Below are 24541 nucleotides of genomic sequence, written 5' to 3'. Positions count from 1 at the left end.
GCCCCACATTGGGCTCTCTGCTCGGCGGTGAGCCTGCTTCCCCCTCTCTCTGCCTGCCTCTCTGCCTGCTTGTGATCTCTCTCTCTTTCTGTCAAGTGAATAAATAAAATCTTAAAAAAAAAAAAAAAAAAAAAAAAAAGCCTAGCTGAGAGCCTGGAGTTGCTCTTAGCGCCCTGGAAGAAGCAGTGTCCTTCAGGAAGCCATCCATGTACAGTGTGCAAGTCTGAGCTTCAGGTGTAAAGGGTTAGCCTGGTCCTTAGTTTCTCAAGCCCCTAGATTATTCCCTGATCTCACAGACCTGGCCTAGAGAGAGCAGGTGGGAGGAAGGATGGCAAGTTGGCATCTCTTTTCTTCTGACAGAATGGGCCTGTCTGGGGTTTTCGGCGGTGCCTGCCCAACGTGCCTGATCTCCAAGGCTACTTTTTTTGAGAATAGCAGCTGTGCTCTTGCAGAAGTGTGATCAAGAATCCTTGCCATGGGCCTCGTAGAAATTTTGATCCACTCCTCTCTTGGTTACCTCTTCCCAGGCTTTTTCTTCTTGGCCCAAACAAATGTCAGAGTCATCTGTATTTTTCCTTCTTACTAAGTTGGCTCTGTGTTCTCATATTCAACTACATGAAAGCATTTCTGAGCAGTGGGCCCACCCTCCTTAGATCGGAAATTCGGGGAAAGAAAGAATATATTTTTTATCATGTTATTTTAATATCTTTCAGTTTCTGGTCTTTCCACAGATCTTCTACCCTTTCCCTGAGGACTTGCCCTGGAGCTGCTAGAACATGTCTAGTGTTGTTTTGATGGGTTATGATGGTTATTGTGACCATTGTTACCATGGGCACTGTGCTCCCTGAGGACCCTGAGAGCCGGCCTGGGAAAGCTTCCAGAGGCTGCCTCTCTTCTCCTTCTTCTGTTGCACACACAGCCATATGCCAAGCACTTCACTTGGCACTGGGTTGGGGGCAGATAAAGATCTCATGAGAGCCGGTGTGCACAGAGGCTCTGGTGGCAGGCTTGACTTCTGCTTATCCTCAGTGTCATCATCATCATTGTCATCATCATCGTCATTATCACTAACATGCTGTATACTTAGGTTTATAAAGATTCCCCCCTCCCCAACAACTAGAGAAAGCTTTTCTCTACTTTGTGAAGGACAAAAGTGAGGCTTAGGTTTGGTTTTCTTGTTACTGAGACCAATCACTTATTCGTACCAAGGTAATAAGTAAGATGGCCTCTAAGAATAAGGTCTTTTAGTGGCTGTAAATAAATCTGTTTAACTTTCCCATCCCAATGCACTTCATTTTTGGGAATGCTTGGTGTATCAATTGTGTTCTTTCTCACATCCACTCTCCAGCGCACTTAAAAGATTTTTTTTGCCCTTAGGTTTTAATGGCTATATTGAGATGTAATTCACATATTATAAAATTCACACATTTCAGTTGTTTTTAGTTTATTCACAGAGCTGTGCAACCGTCACCATGATCTAATTCCAGTACTTTTTTTTTCACCTCAAAAAGAAACCCATACTCATTGTAGCTATTCCCTATTCTGCCACTTTCAACCCAACCTAGGCAACCACTAATTTACTTTTTGTCTCTATAGATTTGTCTGTTCTGGACATTTTGTAAAAATGGCACCAGGGTTCTTGCACATTATATAGTGTATCACTACTCATTCCTTTTTATGTCTGAATAATGTTCCATTGTATGGATATACCTTTGTGCTTTCATCCATCAATGGACATTTAGATTGTTTCTACTCTTTGGCTATTATGAATAATGCTGTTATGAACATTTGTATATAGGCATTTTATGGGCACAGTGTTTTTATTTCTCTTGGATATAAACATAAGAGTGGATCATGTGAGGTCATATGGTTACTCTGTACAACTTTTCTGAACGCCGAACTGTTTTCCAAAATGGCTGCACCATTGTACATTCTCACCAGCAATAAATGAAGGTTTCAGTATCTGCACAGCCTTACAAGCATTTGTTTTTATCTGTCTGTTTCATTATAGCCATCCTGGTGGGTGTGAGGTTATATTACTTCATTGTAGTTTGGATTTCTGTTTCCCTGATGACTGGTGATTGTTTCGTAAGCTGACTGGCTGATTTTATATCTTGCCTATTCAAATCCTTTGTCCAGTTTTTAATTGGGTTATTTGTCTTTGTTATTGAATTGAAAGAATTCTTTTTTTTTTTTTTTTTTTTAAAAGATTTTTTATTTATTTATTTGACAGAGAGAGATCACAAGTAGGCAGAGAGGCAGGCAGAGAGAGAGGAGGAAGCAGGCTCCCCACTGAGCAGAGAGCCTGATGCGGGACCCGATCCCAGGACCCTGAGATCATGACCTGAGCCGAAGGCAGCGGCTTAACCCACTGAGCCACCCAGGCGCCCAAGAATTCTTTATACAGTCTGGATACAAGCTCCTTAGCAGATATATGATTTGCAAATAATCCCCCCCCCATTTGTGGGTGTCTTTTCAATTTCTTGGTGGCATTTTTATAGCACAAACATTTTAAATTTTGATATAATGCAGTTTATGTCTTTTTTTGGTGCTGGTCCTTTTGTTATCAGATCTAAGAAACCATTGCCTAATCTCATGATACAAAGATTTACCCCTGTTTTCTTCTAAGCTTTGGTTTTGTAATTTTTTACTTTTACACTTAAGTCGGAGATCCATTTTTACTTATTTATTTTTTTTGTATGGTATAAGGTAAGCATCCTACTTTATTTTTTGCATATGAATATCCAGTTGTCCTAGCATCATTGGTTGAAAAGACTTCTTTCCCTATTGAATAGTCTTGGCATTCTTGTTGAAAACCAATTGACCACGAACGTTTGGGTTTATTTCTGGACTCTCAGTTTTATTCCCTTGATCTCTGTTTCTATTCTTATATCTGTATACACTGTCTTGATTACTGTGGCTTTGTAGTATGTTTTGGAATTAGTCTGAGTTTACTAACTTTATTCTTTTTTTTCAATATTGTTTTGGCTGTTCTGGATCTCTTGGATTGCCATAAAATTTTAGGACCAATTTGTCAGCTTCTGCAGTTGATGGATATTCTGTTAATTTATAAATCAATTTGGGGAATATTGCCATCTTAACGAACGATTTTGAATTTTCTGATCCATGAACATGGGATGTCTATTTATTTTCATCTTCTTTAATTTCTTTCAATGATGTTTTATAGTTTGCACTATACAAGGCTTACGTTTCTTTTGCTAAATTTATTCCCAAGTATTTTTGTAAGTATTCTTAGAAATATTAAGGTTTTTTCCTGCTCTTATTAATGGAATTGTTTTTCTTTTTTTTTTTTTTAAAGATTTTATTTATTTATTTGACAGACAGAGATTACAAATAGGCAGAGAGGCAGGCAGAGAGAGAGGAGGAAGCAGGCTCCCTGCTGAGCAGAGAGCCCAATGTGGGGCTCGATCCCAGGACCCTGGGATCATGACCTGAGCCGAAGGCAGAGGCTTTAACTCACTGAGCCACCCAGGCGCCCCGGAATTGTTTTTCTTGATTTCATTTTCAGATTTTTCATTGCCAGTGGTTGGAAGGAAAATTGATTTTTAAAATATTACTCTGTATCCTGCAAACTTGCCTGACTTTATATATTAGTTTAAGAGTTTTTAATGGATTCCTTTGGATTTTTTTGTGTACATGAGTTTATCATCTGCAAATAAGAGATCATTCTACTTCTTCATTTCCAATCTGGATGTATTCTTAAGTTTTAACCTTTTTTCCTTCTTTTATTATTTTAACATAAAATAATGTTCCCCAAAGAATAATGATATATTTGCTAACTCTGTATGGTACATGAATGGACCTTTTTCACTTTATCAGTACTTAAATGCCGTAATGTGTGTTAGTTTAATTTTAATGAATATTAGAAAAAATACAGCTCATAATTTTATGGTGTTGGCTCAAATGTTACTCTTTTAGAATATTCCTCCCTGAACCTTCTATTTCAAATAACAGATCTTCACTGTCTCTCTACCTTGCTTCATTTTCTTCTTCATACTACTTATCATGACCATACATATTATACATAAAGGTACAGTGATGTATCACACACGTGACATGCGCAGGTTTATTGTTTGTTTTTCCTGTGATGTGATCTCCCTGAGGGCAGAGACTTTGTTCCATTCTTTGTTGGATGGTGGTGCCTAGGACATAGGTGTTCAGTAAATATTTGTTGAATGACTAAATGATTAATTATATTGAACAAGGTTAAATCTTAAAGACAAGCAAGTTAGTTTCAAGTTGGTTCAAGAAAATACTGAATAAATAGTTATTCAGGAGGTATGCAAATAGGATGAATTTGCCAAAGCTCTATGGCATGCTAGAAGTTTGGGAATCTTTAAGAAATGAGAAGAGGTAGGATGGAAATGGAGTTTTGTCATTTTCTGTGAAGTGATAAGTTATGTGTTAGCTCACAGACTCATTGCCTAGACCAGATGAGGGGATCCCTTGAGGCTCTTAAGCTGTAACACATGGAATTAAATCTATGTGGGAAAGTGGTTCCTGCCACCCGCCACAGAAACCCTCTTAGCAGTTTTGGAGGTCATCTGGAAATGCTTGAGGTACTTTCGGCTGCCTGCGGAAACTCAGCTAATAGGGCTTGTCTTCTTTGCAGGGCTCTGGGTTTGCAGAGAGCAGAAATGACCATGACTGCCAACAAGAATTCCAGCATCACCCACGGAGCTGGAGGCACTAAGGCCCCTCGGGGAACTCTGAGCAGGTGAGTAGGGGAGCACTCTTGGGAGAATGGGGTTCACTGGAGGGTGGCATCAAGGGGCAGCCAAATGTCTTGGGTCCAAAATATAAATGCTTATTGTCATGACTCTGACACTTGTCCAGGTGAATGACCTGGGCCCAAGTTGTGCTGACTATGAAGCAAAAGCCATCTCTAATATCTATGCTATTTTCCAGTTGTATAAGTGTCCATAGGAGAGAGCAAAGGGACCCGTACTTTACAGACTTTAATTTATACTGTTGGAGGAGCCTAGAGCTCCAGGAACTGAGCCAGAAAGAAGCAGCTGACATTCTCCCAGCTATATCCTTTTCCTTAAGATGAGGACAGCTTGGGGCCTGTGCCTGAGCTAGGCTACACTGTAATGAGGGATGTTGACCACACTGGGGATCGGGGTGGGGAGACAGATATGCATGTTAGCACAAGTTGCAAGCAGAAGTCTAGGTTCTACAGGAATTTAGGCTGGACTGTAAACAATGAAACTTGGGGAATTTTAGTCAGTGTAAGCTATAATTCACTTTCTTGGTTTGGTCTTCTTCTTTATAAAGTGGAATGTAAAATTCTAGATAGAAAAACCACAGATTTTGAAATCATATACAGTTGGCTTCAAGTCCAAGCTCTAACTACTCCCCAGATAGTGAGATCTCAGGATATTTTCTTATGCCCTCCAAAATTTTGGATACTCATCTATGAAATAATAATACTAGTATGTATCTCACAGAGTTGCTGTGAAGATTAAATGAGATAATATATGTCAGTGCCTAACATAGTTTCTGGCATAAAGCTTCTCAATAAATGTTAGCTTCGTTCCTATGATGGGATAAAAGCTTCCAGAGCTGGAAGATTGACATACAGCTCTCAGCGGGGCTTCTCAAGTTTGGTTCAAGGCTGGATGCTAATGTCCTAGAATAACCTCCGGACTCTTTTACTAAAGCCATGTACCTTTCCTAAACCCCTCTGCTGAAGCTAAGGGGGATAAATTTGGCTTTGGGGACCTCAGCCTCTAGAATGGGTAGCTGTGAGGAGGATGCTGCGCTTTGGTTGGGGTAGGGCTAGTTATGTTCTGGGTGTCCAGGCTGTGAATCGTCAGGTTTACACACTTCACAGCACTCACCATAGCATGTACCCTCCCCAACATCCATAGACCAACCACCCTCTCCCTACCCTCCTACCCCTGGCAACCCTCAGTTTGTTTTGTGAGATTAAGAGTCTTATGGTTTGTCTCCCTCCCGATCCCATCTTGTTTCATTTATTCTTTTTCTAACCCCCAAACCCCCCACATTGCATCTCTACTTCCTCATATCGGGGAGATCATATGACAATTATCTTTCTCCAATTGACTTATTTTGCTAAGCATAATACCCTCTAGTTCCATCCACGTTGTTGCAAATGGCAAGATTTCTTTTCTTTTGATGGTTGCATAGTATTCCATTGTATAGATATACTGTGTCTTCTTTATCCATTCATCTATTGATGGACACCTAGGTTCTTTCCATAGTTTAATAGCCCAGTTTTGATTGTCAGGGTAGGTAGGAGGAGGAAATCTAAGCCTTTTCATTTGACCACTGAAGTTCTGTTCTTTGCTGGGTTTTGGTCTCTTGGAGCAGGTTTCCCTTTCTCTTTGTTAATGAGGCAGCATGGGCATGTTTCTTCACCCTCAGCTGCCAGATATACCCTCCCTACATAGGGTTTGCACCCCAGCTCAAAAAATTTGGTTGCATCCAGTTTTGGGAGTGGGAGGTGGGATTCTCCAAGCTCCCCTGGATTTCAGAGGATTTATGATTTTGGTGTGGATGACCTAGAGGGAGAATAGAAGCAGTGTGGTGACTTGCAAAAAAGGAATTGTTTATGTTTATTGTATATGTTTAAAGCTAATTCAGCCACCTAAATGGGGTGAACTTTGCTACGTGTTGCTCTCAGGAGATTTCACTTGTGCTATAAGGCCTGGCAGGCTGTAGGGGCACTTCTCAGAAGGCTCATCATGCCTCCTGATTTCCTTGACAAGGTTCTTCACTGTGAAACTCCAGCATCCAGGTCACTGCCCCATGGAGGTACAGGCTATCAGTATTGTGTTTGGGAATATTGCTTCTGGATGTAGGTGTGAGAAACCTGGGTGCCTGTGAAAGTGTAGACTTCTTGGGGTCATGGACTTTGGTTGACTTCTTTTCTTCTCCTTTGAGCCTGGAACAATGCCTGGTATGTAGAAGATGATAACTATTTATTGGCCAGTTGATTAGATGTCTGGGAGAAGAGCTTCTTGTAGCATAGCCTGCTGTGCTGTTTGAGTCCTCATAGTACCTCTCTCATAGGTCTTACCAACTTCAGGCTCCCTTTCCATTCAGTCCCAAGGCTCTTAGAAAGGCAGAACTGAAAGGAACCTTAGAGCTCATTCAGTTGAACCCACTTGTTTTACAGATTGGGAAGCTGAGACCTGGACAAGGAGAGGCACTCCCTCCAAACACAAAGCTAAAGGGAGAGAGAACTTAAGGCTAACTGTCTTGGTCCTTTTGTTGTTTTACTACACCACTCCATTCACCTCCCTCTAAACATTCCTGGGATCTTCCTGCTCAAAAACTGTTGTCAAGTATGATATGGTCAAATTTGGCCTGGCTTTCATAAAAAGCCCAGGTCTTTTTTTCTGCTCTTACCCTTCACTGTTGTCTACTGCAAACCTTACCTTTCTGCAAGTTTAGCTGAAAGAGTTACTTTGCAAGAGTTACAGGTCAAATTTGGCCTGGCTTTCATAAAAAGCCCAGGTCTTTCTTTCTGCTCTTATCCTTCACTGTTGTCTACTGCAAACCTTACCTTTCTGCAAGTTTAGCTGCAAGAGCTACAAAGTGCTTTTCTTAACCACCCAGCCAAGAAGGATTTCCCTCCCCTCTGTATTCACTCTTAGAACCCTTGTTTGGAGCGTCCAGATGGCACTTCTTATACAGTACCTCCTAGGGTGCATTTCATGGGGGTCTTATTTCCCCTACTCTGTTGGAACTCTTTGGAGGCCCAGCACATACTCTTTTGGAATGTTAGAGTTGGAGGGGTCTTGGAATTCATCCAGTTACTTGATGTTACATACGAGGAAGCTAAAACCCACATAGGTAATTGACTGTGGAACCATAATTTCAACTCATATGTGCAGGTTTTTGGGGCCCCACTGCTAAAGTGGGCACTGATCTGGGCTCACTGTCTTAGCGTTCAGGAAGAGGGTAAGAGCTCGCAGATAGGGAAACTCTCCTGAGAGTGATGGCTGTGGGTAAAAGATGGTGCTGCAGAGCCTGTCCTGATGTGGCAGGCCACCTCTCTGCAGGACCTGTGGCCTTAGCCCCTTGTTACCTGAGATGCTTCCTAGAATCCAACAGTGACATCAGTAAAATTTGCCTGGTTGTTTATTGCTGCGTAACAAACAGCCCTAAACTTAGTGGCTTAAAACCTTAACAGTCACTTATTTTGCTCATGAATTGCAGTTTGGGTAGGGCTCATTAGGGAAAGCTTGTCTCTATTCCTTGCAACACTGGTGACTCAGTGGCTAGGGGCTAGAGTCATCTGAAGACTTGTTACTTACATGTCTGTTGATGCTGGCAGTCAGCTCGGACATCAGCTGGGGACCACCTACATGTGGCCTCTGTGTTTGGTTACATACTTTTATAGCATGATGTCCAGGTTCCAAGAGTGAGCATCTCAAGAGAAGTAGGCAAAAATGCATGACATTTTAATGACCTAGCCACAGAAGTTGTGTGGTATCTTTTCTGTTTTACCCTGTTGTCTAAGGTGATAATGAAGGTCTGTCCAAGTTCAATGTAAAGAGCTCTGCACCCCAGTTCCAATGTGGTGGGGTGTGTGAGAGTGCTCCCCGAACCACTAGGCAATTCTCTGACACCAGTTGGGTGCCCTACAATTCAACTCCATTCTGAGACTGTCTCAGTCCCACAGACTGCCCTTTGGCTCAGATGCCAGCCCCAAGCCCAGGATGTTTCCTGTGCTTTTGACAGACTGGCTAAACATCAGAGGTTCCCTTGACCCCCTCCTTGGGTTCATGAATTTCCTAGAGGGGTTCACCGAACTCAGAAAACCCATTTACTCACTAGATTACCAGTTTATTACAAAGGATATTAATGGGTACAAATCAACAGTCAGATGAAGAGATATATAGGGCAAGGTCTCAAAGAAAGGATTTTTTTGTCCTGGGGATCTTGGGCCTTGCACAGTGGCATGTGGCAGTATTCTGATTCACCAACCTGGAACTTCTCTGAACCCTGCCCTTTTGGGTTTTTATGGAGTTTTCAGTTGCATAGGCATGATTGATGAGATCACTGGCCATTGGTGTCTGACTCAACCTCCAGCCGGTCTCCCCTTCCTGGAGTTCTGGGGAGGACGACAACTGAAAGTTCCAATCCTCCAATCACAAGGTTGGTTTTCCTGGCAAACAGCCCCCATGCTTAGGTGTAGTCCAAAAGTCACTTCATTAGCACGAAAGACACCTTGACCGCTGCCATCACTTAGGCAATTCCAAGGGTTTTAGGAGCTCTGTGCCAGAAATGGGACTAAGACCAATTCTATATTTCTTACTATAAATCACAACATCACACAAGTGGAGGGAAAATAATTCCCACCTGATGAGAGGAATATCCACTTCACATTGTTAGAAGGGCAAGTGAGATGGGATAGGTCATGGTCACTGTCTTTGGAAAATGCAACCGGCCATAGTCTGCCCTCTGATCACAAACTTCACGTCCTTCCCCAATGTGAAATACACTCAGTCTCTCCCCTAACTTCCCAAGTCTCATCTTGTTCATGGCATCAGCTCGAAGTCTAAGATCTCATCATGTGAGTCAATTTCAGGTATAGATGAAACGCTTTGGGTGCAGTCCCTTTCTCTCATTGTGTGCAGTTCCTTGGGTACTATTTCTCTTGATGTGTAGACCTGTAAACTGAAGAGAGTATGTATCTGCCACCCAAGGTACCCTGGTGGGACAGGCCCAGAAAAACTGCTATAGATTGCCCTCTTCACAGAGAGGGAAACCGGAGACTGCGCAGCAGTTACTGGCCCATTATAATTCTCATACAGAGCGAGGCACGAGTGACTGGAAGCCTTCTTTAGGTCCTGGTTTTACTGCCTGGGAGGCATTTACCTTGTCTCTGGCTCTCCCCTCAGGGCTTTGAGTTCTGCCCTGACTCTGACTCTTCCTTTTCTATCAAAAGTAGCTCTTTCGTGTAGGTGAGTACTTTTCTCCATCTGCTTCATGCCCATAATATTTCAAGTGCCCAGAGTCTTCCCTGCATTTTATACTGTCTCTGTGCTTTCTAGTACCAGCCAATATACTTCATTTAAAAACTTCGTGGGTTTCTTTTGAATCCCTTTACAAGGTACTGAAGTCGACAGGAGGCCATATATAGATCCCTTTACCGTGAGTCCCTTCCTGCATTGGGTTCCCTTAGAGAGTGCTCTGGGACAGGGGTTCTCAAGAGTCTCTGAAGCCTTACCATTTACAGAGGATCTGCGAGGCCCACCCTTCAAATCATTAGAAGGCCTTTTGTCTGTCTGTCCCTGAGATTCTCTGAGGCAATGCTTGAAAACATTTTTTTAGGTCTTGACAAAAGATTTTTTTTTAAGATTTTTATTTATTTATTTGACAAACAGAGATCACAAGTAGGCAGGTAGGTGGGCAAAGAGAGGGAGGAGGAAGCAGGCTCCCCACTGAGCAGGGAGCCCGATGCGGGACTCGATCCCAGGACCCTGGGATCGTGACCTGAGCCGAAGGCAGAGGCTTTAACCCACTGAGCAACCCAGGCACCCTTGACAAAGGATCTTTTAAGATTAGACAAGGGTCTAGTCCTACTCTAGCTCTTTTTCAAAGAGGTTTATTGAGGGATAATTAAAACTACAGTAAACTGAACCCTTTAAAGTGTATAGTCTGATCAGTTCACATACCCACACGCACACGAACACGCACACATATAGTAAAACTCCCAGTACAATCTGGAAGCCATTTCTTAATTTGAGAATTCTTTCCTGTCTAGAGAGACAGAAACAAGTGTTATTTTCTAACCCAGAAAGCCCTTTCTCGTTTCTGTTTCCTTTCTGTGTTGCTTGAAAACGAAACAGTCCCTTTTCTGCCTCCTCTCTTCCGTCTTATACTGTAGGCAGCTAGACGTCGGATGGCACCCACAGCGCTCTGCTCCAAGATACTTCCAGCTGGATCATCGAATTAGGTAGATTTCCCATTTTCCATATTGCTGTTGGGGACAGAATTACCAAAGTTTTCAACCTTTTTAAGAGGGTCCTCTTCCCTCTAGCTTCTACTAACATTTCCTTACTTTCCCTTAACCCCTCTTGATAGCCTGTCACTCAGTCCCCAAGTCAGTGATTGAGGATTTTGTTTCAACAGCACTAAATTTCTAGGTACCAAAATCTGTTCCACGTATGGACTGCGACATAACTACCCCAGAATTTATGGTGTAAAACAACTATTTTATTATGCTCGCAGACTCTGTGGCTTAGGAATTCAGAGAACACTGCAGTGATGGCTGGTCCCTGCTCCATGATGTCTGGCACCTTGGCTGGAAGGACTTCAAGGTGTAGGGTGACTCATTGACTAGGGGCAGGTGTCACCTAGAGGTGTCTTGACTCATGTCTGGGGGTTGATGTTGGCTATTTCTGGAACCTCAGCCGGGTCTATTAGAACACCTGTATGTACCTTCTCTACGTGGCCTGGGCTTCCTCACAGCATGGGAGATAGGAAGTAGAAGCTGCTGGTTTCTTGAAGCTTGGGCCTGAAAATTGGCACCGATTCATTTCAGTTATATGCTATTGGTCAAACAGTTGTAGAACCCAGATTCAAGGAAAGGGGTGGTTTTTATAGGAGACATGTCAAAGAATTAAGGGATCTTTATTTTTTTTAAAGATTTATTTATTTATTTGACTGAGAGAGATCACAAGTAGACAGAGAGGCAGGCAGAGAGAGAGAGAGAAGCAGGTTCCTTGCTGAGCAGAGAGACCGATGTGGGACTCGATCCCAGGACCCTGAGATCATGACGTGAGCCGAAGGCAGCGGCTTAACCCACTGAGCCACCCAGGCACCCCGGGATCATGTTTTAAAACCATTGTAAGTATCTTTAGTATGGTTTCCTGGAGCTACATTTCTCTCCCTGTTGGCTTTGCACAATACCTGGTTCTGCTTTGTAGAACAGTCCCATTTTTACTAGACTAGGGTTTGGGGGATATTCCTGTAAGGCGTCATTTTTTACCTGCCTCAGGGAGGGCTTCTGTCTTGTAAATACTCTGTGTTCATTGCAGCTACAAGTTAGAGGATTTGGGGTTCCTGATCCTCTTTGTGCTTCCCTAGAAATCAGCTGGAAGGTAGACAGATAGGGCTTTGGTAGATTCTTAGGTGTACTTTTAGAAGTGAAAAGGTGACTTAGTTTCTGCTCTGACCCTACTTACCATTCTACTTACTCTGACAAACTATGGTTGACCTCAATAGTCTCTGTAGATGGTGACCCATATGTAGTTCCTTGGAGGATGAGGCATTCTGGACCATGTTGAGGGCTTCCAGTCTTTTGAGATGAGGTTGCTTTGGGAACAGGAAAGCCAACTTGTGTCACCCTGTCCTTTGGCTTTTTATCAGGACCATCCCAGAGTGGGATGTCAGTGGGAGTTACTGAGCTGAGCCCCTGCTTTGGCCTGGGGAGCAGGCTTCAGGGTTTGCTAATGGGACTCACGAAGCCTTCCTCTCCTTTCTCCTCCTCGGATGCCTCAGAGTATGGCCTCGAGGGAATACATTGAGAACATCATCTCCAGAGTTGAGGCAGTCACTGTATGGTGGGAGGATGCTGATGTCCACTGAGTCAACAAGGGCCCACCTTCATTTGAACAGCCCTGGATTGGTGAATGGTCAACTCCCAGACTGTTTCACTGGGGAGCAGGCTAGATACCTGTTTAGTAGAGACTAAGCACATTGAAGCTGGGCTCCATATAACCTTAATCTTCAGATCAAGGCTTGCTTCATGACATCCACAGTCCATCTTGTTACCTCCAGGGCTATTTCCTGGACCCACAGGAACTTTCTCCAACTGGCCCCAACTTGGTCCTCTTCCTGACACCGACAACCCCAGAAGCCCTGACAGTGAACATGATGAGTTTATAAACCTCTTGTCATCAAGGACTAAGATCGACTTCCCTCTCAGAGAGCTCTTGGGTACACTTGGCAATTTATGGGGCATCCCTCGGCATGAATGCTTACCACTGTGTTCCTGGAGAGTGGCTCAGATCACTAAGCGAAGGGTTGGGTTGTATTCTTAGGAAACAACTCCAGAGGGAAGGGCACATAGTTTGCATTTTAACTCTCAACTTTTGTCTATGTATACATATACTGCACATGTTTTTTCTGTAGATTTGTCTTTCTGTACCCTTAGTTCATACTCTTTCCTATTCAGTTGTCTTACATATTTGTCTGAGTGTTTATGCTCCTCTGTTTCCTTTAAATTTCCTTTGCATTCTCCCCAGCCTCTCTTCTTTCTTTCTCATTTTATCTGTTTATCTTACTCCCTCTCCTGTAAATGTTGCTTTTGGCCAGTCACATGCTGCAGTGTTGGCATCCCTGCCTGTGCTGAGCTGCAGATCTGGCTGCCTGCTGACAAGGCGGTGACATGAGTGCCCAGTTTCACAGTGCCTCCCCAGGGACAGGCCTGAGGTTTTAGAATAAAGAGCAAAAGATGATCAGAGCCCAGGCTTAGGTGTCTTTTAGCTGTGCTGTATTTATTTTTATATTTCTTTTACCTTCCTGGAGGTATTGTGTTCAAGCACTTTTTAAATGTACATCATTTTAGCCACACAGCTAGTATGTAAGGATACTCAGAGCCAAGTGTTTTTACTGTCCCATGGATAAAGAATTGGAGGCTCAGAGAATTTAGATGACTTTTCTATGAGCACATCCAGAAAGTGAGGGAATCAGGACCAGAGGAAATCCGGGTCTTTCCTCTTGGTCTGGTATATTATTTTTGCCTTTATGGGAGAGTGCTTTACAGCTGTGCTGGTCTTCACTAAGTGCTTTATGTAACTTTTTGTGTTGTTCTTCAGGTCACATGTGACAAAGAGGGGGAAATAGGGAAGTCTGTGACTAATATCCTAGGTAGGCATAAAGAAACCTAGGTTTTAACTATTTATCTTTTCTTTACTCATTCAGTCATTCAATATAAATATTTAGTCCCACTAACTTCTAGGTGCAATGCAAAGAGTAGGGGATATCAAGATTAATAAGACACCATCACCACCTTCAACTAGGTCCACTCATCATCTATTAAGAGATACAGATGAGGAAACAGTATAGTCCAATAACATGTTACAAGTACCATAACAGACATTTTCCCAGGTGCAGTGGAGGCATAAAAACTTGGCCATCTCCACCTAGATGAAGGGGGTAGGGTCAAGAGGGGTTCCAGAGTAGAGCCACAGAGATATGTACGTGAACAAGCCAGCATCCTAGGCAAAGCAAACAATATGTGAAAGCCTAGAGGCATGAAAGGCGAGAAGTTTGATGCGAGTGGTTTGGGGATTGTATGTAGGAAAAGGCAGATGACAAAGTGAAAATAGGAATCAGATCATGAGGCACCGTGTCATCCATGCCAGTGAATTTGGATAGTGGGGAGTTTCAAGCATGAAGAGTTTTGCATTTTAGAAAGATGTCAGAAGATGAGAGGACTGACTAGAACTAGGTTAAGATCGAAGGCAGAGAGAGAAATTAGATCGTTTTAAGAGTCCTGGTGAAAGATCAGAACCAAGGGTAGTAATAACAGAGGAGATGAGGAGGAACTGGGGCATTATCTGAGAGATGTGAAGGTTATAGAATTGATAGGACTCAGTCATTAAGTACATCGGTGTGTTTTGGGAAGGCGCTCGGTACAGATGCTTGAAGGAGTAGGAAGCAAAGAACAAATCTGGACCTTTTTCTCTCCTCTATGGAATGCACTGGAAAACATGAGGCAGTAAAAGCCAATGATGGAAGCCTAGAGCAGCATAGGAATGAGACCATGTGAGAAGACATTCAGCCCAGGTGGGTAGGAATGAGAACAAAAGTGGTTGTGCTGTCTGAGGCCAACCCTTCTAGATGGGCATGGTATCCCCATCCCCTTTACTGCTTGTTTAAGTATATTATTCCGAGTTTGCTCTCTCTGCATTGGCAGCTTTTCTCTGTAGTGGATCATTCCAGTCATCATTCAAATCATTCAAGCATACTGCATCAGATCTCCCAGCTCAAGCTAACCAACAAAATGCTTCTATTACACTACATTTGTTCTCTTCTACACACGTCTTCATTTCCTTCTTCTGCTTTTAGGAAAACCCTTTGAAAGAGATGCCCGCACTCTGTCTCCACTTCTCATTCCATTTTCTTGAATTCCTTCCAGTCAGGCTTTCCTTCTTACCTCTCCAAAATCTCTTTTCTCAAGATCGTAGCATCCTCTGTATTGCTAAAGCTAATGATCAGCTGTTTCTCAGTCTTCCTCTTACTCGATTGTCAGCAAATTTGACTCAGTTGGTCACTCCCTGTTTTTTGGAGGTTTCCAGTCCATCAGTCTTCATGATTTTCTTCCTTCCTTATTACATGCTCTTCTCAGAGGTCAATCTTCTTCACCGGTTCTTCCTCCCTCTACATGACTTTGAAACACTGGAGTGCTCCAGTTCAGGCCTTGGGTTTCTGTAGCTACTGACTCCCTAGATGAGCTCTTATAGTCGTATAGTTTTCTGTCTTTTATTATTGAAGTATGGTGGACAAACATGTTATGTCAGTTTCAGGTGTACAACATAGTGATTTGACAATTCTATTTACTAATGCAATGCTCACCACAGGGAGTAACCCTACAGTGTTATCACAATATTATTGACTATAGTCCCTATGCTGTACTTTTCATCTCTGTGACTTATTTTTTTTTATAGCTGGATGTTTGTACCTCTTAATCCCCTTCGCCTATTTTGCCCACCCCCCCACCTCCCTTTCTTTTGGTAGCTATCAGTTTGTTCTCTGTGTTTAAGGGTAAGGGTTTGTTTGTTTATTTTTTTGTTTTTAGATTCCACATATAAGTGTAATCATAGGGTATTTGTTTTTCTCTGTCTTACTTCATTTAGCATAAGGCCCTTTAGTTCATCCGAATCATCGCAAATGACAAGATCTCATTCTTTTTTATGGCTGAGTAATATTTCATTGTATGTATATACGTGTGTGTGTGTGTGTGTGTGTGTGTGTGTGTGTGTGTGTCTATCCTATCTTTGCTAGCCATTCATCTACTGTTGAACACTTAGGTTGCTTCCATAGTTTGGCTATTGTGAATAATGCTGCAATAAACATAGGAGTGCATATTTCCTTTTGTATTATTGCTTTCATTTTCATTGGGTAAATAGAGTAGAGTAGTAGAGTTACTACATCAGATGGTATTTCTATTTTTAATCTCTTGAGGAACCTCCATACTGTTTCCCATAGTAGTTGTACCAATTTACATTCCCACCAAAAGTGCACAAGGGTTCCCTTTTCTCCATATGCTTGCCAGTGCTTGTTATTTCTTGTCTTTTTGATACTAGCCATACTTAGTCATGTAGTTTTAATACCTATATACTGCTAATGATTCCTAGATGAGGTTTATAACCCTAACTCCATTCTACCAGGTGCTCAGGCCAAAAACCTTGACATCATCCTTGACTTCTCTTTGTCTCTCATACCTTTTATCCAGTTCATCAGCAAATCCTCTTGGTATAGCTCTCAAAATAGATTCTTCTCTTGTGCTCCCATTCTAATCCAAGCCGTAATAATCTCTTGCTTGGCTTATTGCAGTGTCCTTTAGGTGGTCTCCTTGCTGCCACGCTTGCATCCCTGAACTTCATTCTCTGCTGTGAAATCAGAGCATATCATTTTTCTGCTAACACCCTTTCAAGAGCTCCCTTTTTGTCTCAGAGTAAAAGCCCAAGTGTTATTATTGGTCCACAGAGTGTTCTGATGCATCTCCAACTAAGCTCCAGCCTTCTGCTCTCCTCACTCCACTCTGTCCACGTTGGGCTTTTTGCTGAGCCCAGAATACAGTAGGTAGGTAGTTGCCTCAAGCCTTTGCGCCGCTGCTCCTTTTGCCTACAACATTTCTCCCCTGATAAACTCACTGTTTACTTCCTTAAGACTATATTCACATTGTCCCCAGCAGAGGGGCCTTCCCTGATCTCCCTCACTGTGACTCTCTCTCTCCCTTTAGCCTTTTTTATTCTTCTTCATTGGCTCCATATCCATCTGTCAGTGCTGGTTTGTTTATTGTCTGTTTGCTCTAAACAAATAAAACCACACTGCTTCCCTCCACCAGACTATAACCTAGCAAGAGACTTCGTCTAATTTAATCTCTGCTGATCCTTGATGCCTAAAATAGCTCCTGGTATATATTTGGATCAAGGTACCACCATTCATGTAGCTACAGTTTCTCATTGTCCAAGAGAGGGAGAGTTACCTTGCTTTCACTGCCAGCCTGCATTTGAGGAACTGGAAAATAGCTAGAGGAGACTGGCATCTGTGAGGGAGGGAGCACCCCCTCCCATCTATGCCCAGGAGATGCCACCTGCCATGGGGACACTGCCACAAAGACCCATGCATCCTCATCGCCAGTCCTCAAGCCTCCTTGTTTTCTGGGTTAACAGGTTGTTCCTGAGCCCTCCTTCCACTTGGGGCAAAGACTGATGGAAGCTTATTCTATTATTGGGATTACAGTACTAGCTCCAGGAATTGCCCTGAGGAGAGTCTCAGGCCAGAGCTCCTAGAAGGAGAGAGAATGAGATCGAAACAACAAGACCATGGAAGCTGCTCTTTGGGGAAGTGAAGGAGAGAGGCATGGGGAAGGAAGGTTCAGGGCAGTGGTTCTGCACTGGGATAGGGCAGATCAATTATACACACAGCTGACCTTTCCTCCCTGCATCATTTTGCTATTAGAACATTTTGTTACTTCTCACGTCTCTGTGCATTTACTGGGCAGTCCCTCTTCTGGTTTGCCCTGGAGTCTTTCATGTAGCCAAGTTTGGTTGAGTTCACGATGACCTCTCTCACGTGCCAGCCTCACGTTGGGGCTGGCTATTGGTTTCGGGGACCTCGGTTGCGCTCCACATGGCCTCTCATTCTCTGAAAGACTAGCTTGGCTTCCTAACATGACAGTCTCAGGGTAGCATTCCAGGTACGTGAAGGTGGATTCTGCAAGGCCTCCTGAGGCCTCAAGTTCGGGACTCAGCTTAATTTCTACTCCATTCTGCTTAGCGAAATAAGTCAATCGGAGAAAGACAACTATCATATGATCTCCCTGATATGAGGAAGTCGAGAAGCAACATGGGAGGTTTGGGGGGTAGGAAAAGAGTAAGTGAAACTAGATGGGATTGGGAGGGAGACAAACCATAACAGACTCTTAATCTCACAAAGCAAACTGAGGGTTGCCGGGTGGGAGTCGGGGAGGGAGAGGGGGATGGGTTATGGACATTGGGGAGGGTATGTGCTATGGTGAGTGCTGTGAAGTGTGTAAACCTGGCAATTCACAGACCTGTACCCCTGAGGCTAATAATACATTATATGTTAATAAAAAAAAAAATTCTACTCCATTCTGTTGGTCAAAGCAAATCACAAGGTCAACCTAGTTTTAAGGGGCAGAAAAATAGAATCCACCTTTTTAATAGCATGAGCTGCAAAGGATTTATGGCCAGTTTAAATTTACTCTCTTCCTCTTTCACTCCAGATGTTTAGAATCCAAGGGCAAAGGTAAGCTCTTTGAAAAAGTTTGCCAAGTGAATATTCAGAATAGTGAGCCCCTTGTTAGTTTAGTAATTATCAAGCTAAGACTGAGTACTATGTGTTAGCCACTGAGCTCAACACTTGATGTGTATTGTCTCTATTCCTTACGATAACCCCCTGAGATGTGTGTTCTTTTAACCTCCATTTTACAGATCAGGACACTAAGATTTAAAGACATAAAGTTATTTGCTCAAGGTCACATAACTTATTAGTAGCTACTCTGAAATGTGAACCCTAAGGCTTTATAATGTTCTTACCCTCTGTTGAGAACAACTGGCCTAGCATAACCTGGTGAAAGACTTAATACTAATGATAATTAACAGTCATAGTGAGTTACAGTGTATGATATCAGTTCACATCCATAGTCTCATTTGCCCATTAAGACAGCCCTGTCATATTGTCAGAACAGTTTTAAGGAGTTGAAACTGGAAGCTCAGAGTGAGTGAGTGGCTTTGCTTGTAGTAAATTCCTAAAAAGGTAGAAGCAGAACCTTGGAGACAAGCATTGAGTTCTTCTGTCAAGTGAAATCTCATGAGGGCAAGGCCTTATCTCTCTTGTTTGCGAATTTATCCCTAGGACCTTGGAGTGAGTGAGTGCTGCCTTCTCTGGGCTGAACCTGGGGATGACTAGGCTCCAGGTCAGCGTGGGCAGGCCCCTTCTCCCATCCCAAGCTGCTAGAACACACTGGGCCTGGCCTGTGTGGGGAGGTTGCGCAAGGAGCCCCTGTAGCTCTGCCCCAAACAACAGTGACATGAAGACCAGCACCTTTAAAGGGAAGGGCCAGTCTCTTCTCTATCTAATCCTTCCTGAGAGGAGAGAAACTAAACTTTAGTTAAAGCAGGCTAGGTTTTCGGGCATTTGGGTGATTCAGGCAGTTAAGTGTCTGCCTTCGGCTCAGGTCATGATCCCAGGGTTCTGGGATTGAGTTCCACTTCGGGCTCCTTGCTCAGCGAGGAGCCTGCTTCTCCCTCTTCCTCTGCTACTCCCCCTGCTTGTGCTCTCTCTTTCTCTTTGTGTCAAATTAAGAAAAAAAAAAAAAAAACCTCTTTAAAAAAAAAAAAAAGGCAGGTTAGGTATTTAGGGTTTGAGAGAATTTCTTACCTTGTAGAGGTTTTTCTATGCTGGAACTACTAAGGGAAATTAGGGAGTCATGTTCTAAAAACATGCTTGAGTTCGACAGACCAGAGATCCTTACCATATTTCTTTTCATGTGGAGCCATGCTGTCCACACCTCCTCCCCCCCACACCCCATAAACACAGTGGCTTCATGGGCTGGTGAATACCTTACCCTGATTAAGGAAACTCATCCCTCAGGGAGCATATATCAAAAAGTGAGGAGAGATGAGGCCCATTCAGGAGGGTTCCTGAGAGATTCTGAGTGTCATTAGATGCCTGTCCTCTCCCACTAGAGTTTAAGCTTCATGAGGACATGAATTTTTGTCTCATTTATTCTTGTGCTTGGCCCCTAGAACAGGCCCTGGAGGTTAGTAGGTGCTCACTAAGTATTTGTTGAATGAATAAACACATGTTCAGGTTGTTTTCTATTAAAGGCATCTTCTCCTACCCTCAAATGAGAATAATGGAAACATAGAGTCCTTTGTGGAGTCCAGATACCGCTGGCTTACAGGGCTGGACCAATGATGACCTTTGGCATCCACGGTTCTGTGAAATAAATGAGGGACTTAAGGCCTCCCTCAACTGTTGAGTAGGTTGGGATCTCCCAAGGCTCAAGCCTGGCGCATTGCCCTGCTGCTGCCTACCCCGGGGAGTGCTGAGGCTTATTCTTTTCACACGTCCTTGCTGCGCCGACTCTTTTTGGTCATTGGCTTGGCTGGGCACTGCATTTCTCTCATCTGTGCCCATGTACACGTGGGATGGCTCTTGTTTGACTTGCCCTTTTAAAAACAACTTAAGCATGTTGAGGTTTCCTGTTGATCGGGGGCAGCCAGAGGCTATGACCCAACAGGGAATTGTTGGCCAATCCCTGACTCACCCAAGCTCCAGTTTTCTGTGTGTGAGCAAGCAGTGACAGCAGGCTGGCTCGAGGGCAGCTGGCTGCCTTCCTGTGGATGGCATGGCCCTCTGGAGCCTATGAGGCTCCCTGCCCAGCTTTAAGGGCCATGCCTGCGGGTCAGGTGGGCCTTCGTAGCGTGCGGCATTGGCTGTCTTTGAACTAAAAGAAGATGCCTGCTGTCTTTGAACTAAAACTGTTTGAGAAGAGGGCCAAAAGTTGACCGTGATTACCCTAACAGACAACTAGAAATGTGTACTTTAAGAGAAGTCTGCTCAGGTTCTCATCATTAAGCTCCCCTTTACCTTTTCCTTTATTTGTCCGCCATTCACTAAGCACCTTCCAGATACTGAGGACGTGTCTTTCCACCTGGAAGAAATCACGGACTGGTAGGGAAGACGTCCCTGATACTTAGAAATGCTATGTTTGCGACAGGACTGTGCGCGGTGCCCTGAGGGTTTCTGCTGTGTTGTGTCTGGGAGCCTTGGCAGTTCACAAAGATGGCAGAGGCCACTGCTTCCTCTTGAGTGGGGCAGCGTAGTGTTCTATAGCTTCCTGTCCTGGCTTCCCGCCTCACCAGCTGAGGGACCTTGGCTGAGATATTTAGTTTCCCTGTGCCTCTGTGGTTTTCCCTTGTAAAGTGGAGATAATAATAAACAATAATAATTGTGTAGGGTTTTTGTGAAGACTAAATGAGTTTACTAATATGCGCAAAACCAGTTAGTTAGAACTCTTCCCCCTATTGGCTAAGAGCTGCCAGTGGATTTAATGCTGAGGAGCGGCAGGTGCTTGTCTGAAGTGGTGCTACCGCTGAGGAGTTGGCCTCCCCTCCGCACCGGCATCCTTGTTAATGGCGTTGGAGGGACCCTGCTGATGCTTCTGAGACCTTCAGAGATCTGAATTCTGCCGAGGGGCAGCATGCTGTGCTGGTAACCGAAGTCTCAGGAGATGGGTTTGTTAAGGAGACAGAGCGAAGGGCTTGGGGGTATACTTGGGGATATACTTGGGGTACTTCAGGAAGCAGCATGCAGGAGATGCTCTCCTGAGAACCGAGCACCAGCATTTCTTCCTGGTGCCACGTTCAGTGGGGCTGTGTTGGTAGGTTGAAATCAGCCATGGTGGGAATATTTATACTACGGAGCTTGGCCAGTGTTACAGTTCTGTGCTTTCTCTTCAGAGGGCTGATGGCTAAACATTTCTACAGCACGGCCCTGGCCTTAGTGTTCTCTGGGAGCCTGTGTAGCTTCTTGGGATCCTCTCCCCTGACCTAGAGCTGGCCTCTGTTCCAGACGGTACTTAGGGCCTCTGGGATCGAACTGAATAGAGAGACCCATTGAGTTTGGCCTGCTGTGGATAAGCAGCGCTCCTTTCCTTGAGGACAGCTTTGCCAGGTATACTTGAAAAGAGCACTTTGGGCTTGGGTGCCCTGCAGGAAAGAGATACTGAGCGCTCCAAAAATGAAATGCTGTGCCTCTCGTTGTCAGGCCACTCACTGCCATTTTCTCTTCTTTTCCTTTTTCTGGTTTTGTTTTTGTTGCTTTTAGGTCTCAGTCAGTCTCTCCACCTCCAGTTCTCTCCCCACCAAGGAGTCCCGTCTACCCGCTCAGTGATAGTGAAACGTCGGCCTGCAAGTACCCAAGCCGCTCCAGCTCCCGGCTGCTCCTCAAGGACTGGCACCCCCGTGATCTTTTACCCCCAAATCCTCAAGCTCCCTCCCCAGGCACTTCACCACCTGTCTGTCCCCTCAAGGCCACCAACTTCAGTTATTCGGACCGAAGCCCTTCAGTGTGCAAGAGAGAGGACCAGAAGGAGAACGTCCAAGGGGAAGGCCAGGATGTAGAGGGAGTAGCTGCTTGCCTCCCTCTTGCCCAGAGCACCCCATCCTTAGGGACAACAGCTGGCCCACGGAGCTTCTTTTTGAACCGCACTGGCAGCCGTGCCCACAGCCTGGGCATCCGAGAGAAGATTTCAGCATGGGAGGGGCGCCGAGAGGCTTCGCCCAAGATGAGCGTGTGCGGGGAGAAGCGGGAGGGCTCTGGGGGCGAGTGGGCGCTCAGTGAGGGGTGTCCCAGCGTGGCGCCATCCCCCTGCAGCTCAGAAAAAGCCTTCGATTTCAAGGGCCTCCGGAGGATGAGCAGGACCTTCTCAGAGTGCTCCTACCCTGAGACCGAGGAGGAGGGAGAGGCGCTCCCTGTCCGGGACTCTTTCTATCGGCCGGAGAGACGGGCAGGCCGGAGTGAGCCCAGCGCCTTCCTCAGGGGGCATGGCAGCAGGAGAGAGAGCTCAGCAGTGCTGAGTCGGATCCAGAAAATTGAACAGGCCCTGAAGGAGCAGCCAGGCCGGGGACTCCCCCAGCTCCCCAGCAGCTGCTATAGTGTAGACCGAGGGAGAAGGAAGACTGGGACCTTGGGCACGTTGGAGGAACCGACAGGGAGCACGAGTGTGAGCACTGGCAGCCGGGCAGGAGGAGTGGCTGGAATTGGGGGGGAGGCAGGCCCACCCCTGGAGAGGGAAGGCAGTGACTCCACTAAGCCAGGGACCCCTGGAAATAGCCCGAGCTCCCAGCTGCTGCCGTCAAAGAGCTCCCCTGATCCCGCTGTGAACCCTGTCCCCAAACCCAAGCGCACCTTTGAATATGAGGCTGACAAGAACCCCAAGAGTAAGCCAAGCAATGGTCTACCTCCTTCGCCCACACCTGCTGCTCCACCCCCCCTGCCCTCTACCCCCGCCCCACCAGTCACCCGGAGACCCAAGAAGGACATACGTGGTCACCGCAAATCCCAGAGCAGGTAACAATTGCTCTTCCAGTGTCTTTAACGGCTGGGCACAGTGGCTTTCTTTTCAATGGAAGTTGCAAAAACAGACTGTAATTGTGGGTCACAGTCAGTAGTCCTTCCTTGGTCCTGGAGCAGTGAATCATCGTTAGGTGGTAACAGGAGTTAGGTGGAAAGGAATTTGCTCTGCTCTTGCTGGGATAAGGATCCATAAATGTGAGTGGGGCGGGGGTGGGGGGAAGGCGAAAGTGGTTCTTCCAAATGTTGCCTGCTGAAGGTGTGGGCTAGATTTGGCCTTTGGGGGAGAGTGGGGCTGTGTCTTGAGCCCTATCAGAACTTCCTTGGTGCCTGTGGGAGGGGTAGGGCCACCTTCCTTGTGGATAAAATGGGCAGTCCTTGAAGACTAGCAGTAGGATCTTAGCCTCATGACCACCTGAAATGCCAGCGCTAGAAGCTTACTTCTTTGAGGGAAGCATCATCTGAATACTGCATGTTGTCCTTAACATGAGAGTATTGACACATTTAAGCTGATTTTCTCTTTCCTGAGGGCTTCCTGGCCATTTAGGGACTCTGGCCTATAGGGAGAGGGGATCCTGGGATCCTGAAAGGGGAGACTGAAGGACAAAGGAGTTGAAAAACACTTTCCTGGCTTCTTGGCTGTGTCCAAGAACGACCTGTCCTGACACTTTCAGTGTCTTCCTGGCAGTCTCGGCATTCCTGGCCCTGGACTACCTGGGCCATCTTAATGTGACCAGGAGCTTGAGGTGCTGGGGTTCAGGATAGTTAATAGGCATCTTATTCTCTGAATTGGGGTAGGCTGGAAGTCTACCTCTTTGAGAAGTCCTATACCCCTCTTCCTCTTTGCCTTTCTCTTCTAAAGTAAAGTCAGATGGCATTCAGGTTCATTTCAGTTCTCGGGATTCTTCCATTGGACCACAGACTTCAGGCTGCATCCCACATATCCTATCTCATAAAGTAACTGTTCGTGAGAGGAGGACATCAGAAAGTCTCAGATCCATGGGCCAGAGGAACCCTTGGCTAAGGGTACTCCTACGTTTTGGCTCACCCCAGCATGCTCCCTGGCTCTTAAGTCTTTAACAGCCTACCAAGAGTGTTTGCTTTGATCTTATTTATCCATTTCTATAAACACCATCTAGAGCGTGCCATGCACCAAATCCTGAACTGGTTAAGGGCACACAGGGTCAGATAAGATGGG

At 44.9% G+C, this 24541-nt stretch overlaps 1 protein-coding gene across 5 annotated transcripts in view; it reads left to right on the top strand.

Moving 5' to 3' along the window:
• Window positions 1-24541, top strand: part of DENND2B (DENN domain containing 2B) — a 177045-nt gene that overhangs the window by 114054 nt on the left and 38450 nt on the right. For all 5 annotated transcript variants that reach the window (XM_059135395.1, XM_059135405.1, XM_059135421.1 and 2 more), the window contains 2 exons: window positions 4634-4738; window positions 22096-23340. In XM_059135395.1, the coding sequence (XP_058991378.1) occupies window positions 4659-4738; window positions 22096-23340 (1325 nt within the window). In that variant the 5' untranslated portion in view covers window positions 4634-4658. The remainder of the gene's footprint in view (window positions 1-4633; window positions 4739-22095; window positions 23341-24541) is intronic.

This window comes from Mustela lutreola, chromosome 1 (genome assembly GCF_030435805.1).
Source record: "Mustela lutreola isolate mMusLut2 chromosome 1, mMusLut2.pri, whole genome shotgun sequence".
NCBI classification, from domain to species: Eukaryota; Metazoa; Chordata; class Mammalia; order Carnivora; family Mustelidae; genus Mustela; species Mustela lutreola.
The sequence above is the reverse complement of the archived record's forward strand: the minus strand, read 5'-3'. Positions and strand labels throughout refer to the sequence as shown.